The sequence below is a fragment of the Podarcis erhardii genome (assembly GCF_964252035.2).
Source record: "Podarcis erhardii genome assembly, chromosome: 3".
NCBI classification, from domain to species: Eukaryota; Metazoa; Chordata; class Lepidosauria; order Squamata; family Lacertidae; genus Podarcis; species Podarcis erhardii.
The window spans coordinates 124,762,434-124,770,914 of record NC_138507.1 but is presented as its reverse complement, the minus strand read 5'-3'; the positions used below and the strand labels follow the sequence as shown (position 1 = coordinate 124,770,914).

The following is an 8,481-nucleotide window of genomic DNA, read 5'->3' as shown; positions in this document are numbered from 1 at the left end:
TGGGGCTTGTGGCGCAAGCAGCACTCAGAGCTGAGCAGCCCTAAAAGGAAGGTGGCAACTCTCTTGCGGGTGCAGGTACAGGTAGGGGCCCTCTGGGGGCCTGGGAGGGTGAGCAGCCAGGGAGCATATGGCACTGCCAGAGCCCCAAGCGAGGGTGTTTGGGTCCCAGTGGGAGCAGCAGAGACGGGGGGGGGGGTCATGTGAAGGAAAGGACTGTCCACTCTGAGTCTGTACAGTTTAATTCTGCCACAGCACTTGGATTCTGAGTTCTCAAAGTCCAGTACAACTGGCTGGGTGGGGGCTGGAGGGGCCCAGCTCTGGTCAAAGGGCCTCCTGGTGTGTGGGAAGCCACGTTCTGCTGGGCAATGGGGTTTGAGGCCGCCGGCCAGCCCCAGAGCAAAGGGACGCAAACCAATTCTCTCTAGTCTGACGCCCATCTCTGTGCTGCTCTCCTTGGCGTGATGGCTGCAACATGCCCCTTCTCCATCTGGGCATTGGGGGGCAGTTTTGATGGCAAAGTAGGTGCAAGTGCTGCTCTTCACAGCGCCAGGCTGGGTCACAAAGTCGCTCTGCAGCTACTCCCAAGGAGCACACAGCTGCACTGAGGAGCCCCAGCCAAGGGAAGTATTGCAATATGGGGAGCAGGGAATTAGTATGGAAGAAGCATCTCTTCCCCCCCCCCCTTGCAAAGGGGTGCCAGTTGAGCCAGGAGAAGATTCTTGCCTGGCTAGTAAAGTAGCGCTCTCCTCTGCCTTGGTCAGACTCCACCTGGAGTCTTGTGTCCAGTTCTGGGCACCACAATTTAAGGATATTGACAAGCTGGATTGTGTGCAGAGGAGGGCGACCAAGATGATCAGGAAACCAAGCCTGATGAGGAACGGTGGAAGGAACTGGGGATGTTTAGCCTGAAAGAGGAGACTGAGAGAAGATAGGAGAGCCGTCTTCAGATATCTGAAGGGCTGTCACACAGAGGGTGGAGCAAGCAGCTTTTCTCCTGCTCCGGAGAGGAGGACCTGAACCCGTGGCTTCCAGTTACAAGAAAGGAGATAATGACTAAACTTCAGGAAGAACATTTTGATGGTAAGAGCTGTTTGACAGTGGAGAATGGGCTACATTTGAAGGTGGTGGACTCTCCTTCCTTGGACGTTTTAAGCAGAGGTTGGATAGCCATCCGTCAGGAATTCTTCAGCTGAGATTCCTGCAGTGTTGGACTAGACAACCCTCGGGGTCCCTTCCAACTCTATCATTCTGTGTCTGGCCATCCCAGCACAGCCCATTGTCATGGGCCTCTTGCAGCAAAAGTGGGGCAGGCTCTTTCTCCCCACCCCACCCCACTAAAGGCTGCACTCCTCTTCTTGCATGTCAAGCAGGAGCTGATGATGAGGGTCTCTTCCGGAGCTTTCCTCTGCTGCCTCCTTTCCTGGGGCAGCCTCCTGAAGCTGGAAAAGGAGCCCAAAGAGAAGCTTTTCAACTGCCCAGGGGCCTGGGGCAAAGCAGGGAGCAAGAGGGCCGCACTGGGTGGCCCCCAGGGGTCGCTCTGCAAGTGCCGGGGTGGGGAGGATGTGGGGGGAGGGAGAAAGGTGCCCTCTTACCAGTGCCACTTTGTAGGAGGAGGGGCCCTGGCCCGAGAGAGAGAAAGACGCCACGCAGCACCAGGCGGACAAGCCAGCCTCCACCGCGGCCATCACCAAGGAAGGGAGCCAGAGGGCCAGGGCCGTGTCCTAGGGAGGGAAGAGGCAGGCAGAGAAGGTCAGCTGGGGAGCGGCCAAGACCTCATCAGAAGAACTGGTCAAAGCTTTTGAAACTGAAAACAGACAATTACTTTCTATAGATATTTGTTATTTACTAGTTTAAGAAACGATTGGAAGAAAGAATTGGATGCTCCTATACTGTTTGATAGTGGGAAAGTGTTTCAGTTTCTGTAGCAAAGATATTGATGGATCTTGAATTACGACTTATACAACAGAAAATAATATTGAACTCCATACAATTTGTATACAAAAGGACTGTCTAATGCAGCTTTTTGTTGAAGATGTATAAAGACAGTGCTTCTTTGAAACATTTGTTCTTACTCCCTAAGTTTTGGGAGAAAGTGCTGGACTGTATCAATATGACTGTGCAGGAAAAAAATGAAATTTTCAGAAGTATATATTCTTTTGCATTATATACCTGCTGTATGGAAGTCGACAAAAAAACAATTAAACCCCTATGACCAAAAGACTGGTAAGGATGAACATGAAGAACAAAGATCTGGTCCTCTTTAATTCAAGGAATGAAGACATGACAGTCCTTGCAAAAGATGAACAGATTGTGGAGAGATGCAGACTTTGGATATTGACGTTTAGAATGAATTTATACATAATATAGCAGGTTATCCACAATCATATATGTATTAGGGCAATAACAGTACATGATATAGATAATACATGGAAGTGTAACATGCACATATATTCCTTTTATATTTTTCTTTGCACTTTTTATTTTTCTCCTTTTTCACTTTATTTTGTACAACTGAAATTTTCTTAATACTTTTTACAAGTTTTGATATCTCTATTCTATTAATGCCAATTACTGTTAATTGCTTTTTAATTACCGCTCCCCCCCCCCCCGGTGTTTTTAGCTGTAAGCCACCTTGAATCTCTGTTAGGGGAAAATAGTACCAGCAACTCACAAAGATGCGGGTGGTGTCGAAGGGACACTCGTCGGTCCTCACGGTGCGGGCGTCGGTCGCCAGAGCCGAGCGGTTGCAGCCGGCGAGCAGGAAGCGGCCTCCGTTGGCCACGGTGAGCGAGACGGCGAGCAGCAGCCCCGCGCAGCAGGCGCCGGACACCAGCGCGTTGACCAGGGCCGCGGCCAGCAGCACCCAGCGCTGAGAAGGGAGGCAACGGGTGAGCGAGCCCTGGGGGCCCCGAGCCCAGCCTGGGGGCCCCCGCCCAGGGCGCCCTTTCTCTCGCCCACACCGGGAAAGGAGCCACGCGGTACCCTTGGGTGCTCCGGCGGCGCCTGGCCCCTTCTCCTCCTCCTCCTCCTCCTCCTCGCAGGGCGCACTCACCAGCCAAGGCGGGGAGCGGCTCCGCGACACCAGGATGGCCACGACGCCGGCGGCAATGCTCTGCGGGAGACACGGGGAACACGCGGTGGCTCTCGGCTGCTCCTGCCCCAAAGGAGCTCGCCTGCGCCCCCAGCCCGCCCCGCCGCCCCTCACTCACCAGCAGCCCCGAGACCACCGCGATCACGTTGGCCACCGCGTACTCGGAGGTGATGGTGTGCGCGGGGCGCGCCACGTGGCGCAGGACGGAGCCGTGCACGATGGCGCCCAGCACCAGGTTCAGGTGGCCCAGCACCACCAGCGAGATGCCGCTGCGCACCAGGCGCCGCGCGCGGGGTCCCGCATCTGCGGAGGGGATGGGGGGGGGGGTAGAAAGAGACGTGAGGAGGAGGAGGAGGAGGAGGAGGAGCGCAGCGGGGGGCGCAGCTCGGGATCAGAGTCCCCCCCCCCCCACCACGCGCAAAGGCGCCCGGCTTCCTCCAGGGGCCCCTGCGGCGGATATGGGGTGATGCTGCAGCCACCTCGGAGCTGAAACGCCTCTTTTCGGGGGTGGGACTTGGAGTGTATTCGCTCTTGCTTGCCGGCGGGGAGCAAAGAGGGGCGGCCGCGGGTGGGGGAAAGAGGGGACTGCGAGGCCAAGCGCTCACCCATCCCGCTTCTCGCTCAGCCCCGGAGAGACCCGGCTGGCCCCGCAGCGCTGCGCTTCCGGCTCCTCCCGCAGGTGCGCGGGACCTTTGGCCCGCCAGGTGCGGCTCAGCTCCGGCTCCTGCCATCCCGGCCACGGAGCCAGCTTGCTGGGCCTGATGGGAGTTGTGGTTCAGCGACACCTGGAGGGCCAAAGGTCCCGCACACCTGTCCTGCCCGGGAAGCGGCAGGTGGCACAGAAAAAGCCTTCCTTTCCTCCCAGTGTTTTGGCTTCCTGGTTCATCCCGCCGGCCACATTTTTATCAGCTGCAGCGGGAACGGGAAAGTGGGTCGACGAGGAACAGAACCGACCCCCGGCGCCGAGAGGCGGCCACTGCACATCGCGAGGGAGGCCACCAGCTGCTCTTCTGCTTGCAAGGCAGCCGCTGTGGCGCCGCAGAGCTGCAACCAGGCGCTGGCTGGAAGCGGCCAGCGTGGCTTCAAAGGCCGACTCTCTGCCACAGAGGCCGCTGCTGACCTCTTGGGTCTGCTGTGCCTTAGAGCAGAGCGGGGGTGTCCTCGGGCCGGGCTGGGGAGCAAATATGGCCCCCAGGCCTCTTCCTGTGCCAGACTGGCTGCTGCTGCATCCCGCTCTCGGCACTGGCCAGCTCTGCTCCCCCCGCCCCCCCCCCCGCCCCTGCTTCCCCCTGGCTGGAATGGGTCCTTGAGCTGCAATTCTTGTTCATTTATAAAAGTATTTCTGAACTGCTAGATCATAAAACATCAGGGCACTTTACTACTGTTATTATTATTGTGATGTTAGAACATGGAACATAAAATAAAATGATACAAAGAACAATGCAGATAATTATATGATTGGCTAAGACTGTCTATAGAAAAAAGAGGGAGGATTCCTTTGCATTGCGGGGAGGGAGGACCCCAAATGCCTAACTTCCAGCAGAGCCCAGTGGGGCCTCTGGGACATTGCGGGGACCAGTGAGAGAACCGACATCACCCTTGAATAATGTCTCTTGCTTGCTGGCTAGATGTCTGCAGAATCCTCTGACTTGAAAGGCTGAAAGGCAGCCAGGTGTACAAAAGCCACATCCATTGCCCTCCCCACCTTGGCCTTTAGCCCCACCCAGCAGGCATGTGCTCCCCCCCCCCCAGGCTGTCAATGACAGAATGCAGTTTCTGGTCTGAAACAGGTTCTCTCCTGCATTTGTCTGACACCAGCTTGGCTGCAGGAGTTGCAGGAAAGAGGCATACAAGATGCTATTCAACCGTCTTAGCGACTCTACTCTGGATTTGCCTAAGGTCTACTCCTTAGTAACTTAAATTAAATAACCACTGAATTTCCTTCCCTTCTACCTGATTTAAGGAAGAAATGCACAGCGCCAACAGTTCTGCCCAGGAGAGGATAAAGGTTTTTGGGTGATCGAGGGAAGGCGGAACTGCTCAGCACCTCTGTCTTCACCCAAAAGAAAACTGATGCCCAACCTGGTCATAACAGAATACAGTGGTAAAAAGGTAAAGGTACCCCTGCCCGTACGGGCCAGTCGTGTCCAACTCTGGGGTTGCGCGCCCATGTCGCTTAAGAGGCCGGGGGCCAGCGCTGTCCAAGGACACTTCCGGGTCACATGGCCAGCATGACGAAGCTGCTCTGGCGAGCCAGCTCAGCACACGGAAACGCCGTTTACCTTCCCGCTAGTAAGCGGTCCCTATTTATCTACTTGCACCCGGGGGTGCTTTCGAACTGCTAGGTTGGCAGGCATTGGGACCAAGCAACGGGAGCGCACCCCACCGCGGGGATTCGAACCACCGACCTGACGATCGGCAAGTCCTAGGCGCTGAGGTTTCACCCACAGCGCCACCCGCGTCCCAGAATACAGTGGTACCTCGGGTTAATAATTTAATTTGTTCTGGAGGTCCGTTCTCAACCTGAAACTGTTCTTAACCTGAGGTACCACTTTAGCTAATGGGGCCTCCCACTGCCGCCGCGCGATTTCTGTTCTCATCCTGAAGCCAAGTTCTTAAACCGAAGTGGTATTTCCAGGTTAGCGGAGTCTGTAACCTGAAGCGTCTGTAACCCGAGGTACCACTGTAAACGATGCAAAGAGGGAGCTGCAGCGCAAGATAGGAAAAGAGGGGGAAAGGGAACATTTGGAGACTTCAAATGAATTGCATCCTCCAGGGCCTGGTGAGCAGCATCCAAGGTGCTGAAGAAACTTGCAGGTGTAATCTCAGAGCATCTGCCTTAGAACCTTGGAGAACAGGTGAGGTCCCTGGAGGTGGGCAAATGTTCTCCCCGTCTTCAAAAAGGGGGAGAAGATCCAGGCAACTACCGACCAGTCAGCTTGATACCAGGAAGGGTCCTAGAACAGGTAAAGAAACAATTGATTTGTGAGCCTGGAGAAGATTGAGAGGTTATGTCAGTAATCTTCAAATCTGCCTCTGAGGGTGGCTGATTCTCCTTGCTTGGAGGTTTTTAAGTAGAGGTTGGGTGGTCATCTGCCATGGATTTTTCATTTGATTCCAACTCTTATGGAAATATAATGACATATCACTATCAATGCACAGGGATAGTAATGTAGTAGGAGCCCTTCTGCAAATAACCATGGCAACATCTCAGTTAAAATGGTAACAAAGCAGCCAGATGTGCCTATTTATAGCAGATGCTTCACTTAGCTCCGTTTTATCAAGGGATCCATCAATTTATTGATGAAATATCACTTTTACCAGTAAAACCTGAGCTGAAATAGTATGGAGAGCAAGATGTTCTTGATAAAACCTTTCCCAATAGCCTGGCTGAGTCCTTTCTGCTAATCCCACAGATCCTAAAAATAGATAAAGCACCATGAGACCCGTGGGTATAGGGCAATATATATATTTTTATATTATTATTATTATTACTATTATTATTATTATTATTATTATTATTATTATTATTTGCTTGAGTCGCGGGATCCTCGCCTAGGAAAGCCTTTCCTGCGGACTTCCGGGTTAGCGCCATCGGCAATGGCGGAATTCCTCTAAGAGGAACCCGCTCCGTGAAATTCGGGTCTTGCTGCGGTGGCGAAGGCGGAGGCCCCTTAAAAATCCCAGGCGGAGGAAGCCTGGGAACGTGGGATTCGGCTGACACCAGGAGCGCCCCCCCCTACCCGCAGGGAAACCCCTTTTTGGGGGCTTCAAAACGACGTGGGGTGAGCGGCGCGGTGTTTTGAATCGACCGCTATTTTTACGGAGTGAAGCCGCACAGCCATTGCCGGAGAGCGCTGACTTCTTCTTGTGGACAATTGGATTTCAAATAACAACCCGTGATTAGAACGGGAAATTAGGTTTTTAAAACAATTTAATTTGGCAAGGAACGGGGGAAGGTCTAAACAGGAAGTCCACCTCCCCCTTCAGATACACAAATGGTGTGTATCTGAAGAAGTGTGCATGCACACGAAAGCTCATACCTAGAACTAACTCAGTTGGTCTTTAAGGTGCTACTGGAAGGAATTTTTTTATTTTGTTTTGACCATGGCAGACCAACACGGCTACCTATCTGTAACTAGGAGAAGACAGTTTTTGGAGATGGGAGCCTGGCTTGATTTGGAAAATGAAAAGTGGAGAGATCAGCCTATGTGGGGATCAAATGACTTTTGGGATATGAATTTGAGCCAGGAGGGGACCGAAGTTTCTGGGGCCTTTGGACTCGGAAGAAGTGTGAAATAAGATCGGGAATACTTTATGGGCCCTATTTTTAATTATGGAAATCTGGCAGACTTGATAAGAAGGAATATGACCATCGTTGGGTTGGAGCTCCCCCAAGAACTGTTTCTTAATATTAAAGATTATCAAGAAGATTGGCAGATGGGACATGAAAAAGACTTAAGAGCCTCGGATTTGAGATCTCCAGGTTGATGGACTGCTGTAAGCCGATGGAACTGTTGGCAGGGGCCGAGACCGGGGAGGAGAGACGGTGAAAGAAAACTGGGAATTTAAAGTGTATATATTGAGAATAATATTTTTTTTTAATTGCGTTTAATGAGAGATGGAGAAATTGTGGAATGGAATTTTTATGACCCTAGGGGAAATGTCTTAAGAGAATAGGTTTAAATATATCAGTTTTAATGAGAAATAAGATTAAATAAAGTAAAAGTGGATGGCTAATTTGTGAAAGAGAGAATGGAAAATTACAGTATATTAAGATAAATTATTCGGATAAAAATAAAGATGAAGGATTTGCTGAAATATCTATTTGAACTAGAAAACAAAGAGGGGAGGTGTGAGGAGGTGAAGGAAATAAGTCATAGGAAAAAAAAATATGTAAAGGTTTAACTTTTTTCTGTTTTGATTGTATGTATTTTTTATCTGTTTTTGGTTTTTTTGCTTTTTCTATTTTTTGCATTTTTTCTTGGAAATGTTTCGGTTTTTTTCTGTATTGTGTTTTCTGTTTTTTTAATGTTTTAAAACCTGAATAAATATTATTCCAAAAAAAGGAAAGCCTTTCCTGCGCCGCTCCAGCTCAACAGGAGCCCTCCAAGCCCTTTTCCGCAGTGGGATGGACAGGGGAGAGGCCTCATCCCGCCCCGCCCTCAGCGGCCCGCGGGCGCCTCCCGTGGAAGCCGACGGGCCGGACGCTCTTCCCGGGGAGGCCGCACTGCGCACGCGCGCCGCCGCTCGGCCGGCGAGCTCCCTGCCCCGCCCTCTCCTGCGAGCGCACGCGCACTCCGCTCCGCGGCCCGCCGAGGACCCGCCCTCCCCGTCCGCGTCGACGTCCCGTCAGACGGACAGGTCGCAGGCCGAGAGGCGCGAGGCGG

The 8,481-nt window shown here is 52.5% G+C and overlaps 1 protein-coding gene across 1 annotated transcript; it reads right to left on the bottom strand.

The window, feature by feature from the left end:
• Positions 1 to 221: 221 nt before the first annotated feature.
• KRTCAP3 (keratinocyte associated protein 3) lies at positions 222 to 4,054 on the bottom strand. The gene is made up of 6 exons (XM_081856448.1): positions 3,697 to 4,054; positions 3,210 to 3,394; positions 3,053 to 3,112; positions 2,672 to 2,869; positions 1,593 to 1,721; positions 222 to 1,439 (listed from the first exon to the last, which is right to left on the bottom strand). The coding sequence occupies exons 1-6, from the start codon at positions 3,698 to 3,700 to the stop codon at positions 1,335 to 1,337; spliced, it is 681 nt and encodes a 226-aa protein (XP_081712574.1). The 5' UTR covers positions 3,701 to 4,054; the 3' UTR covers positions 222 to 1,334.
• Between the last annotated feature and the right edge of the window lie 4,427 nt (positions 4,055 to 8,481).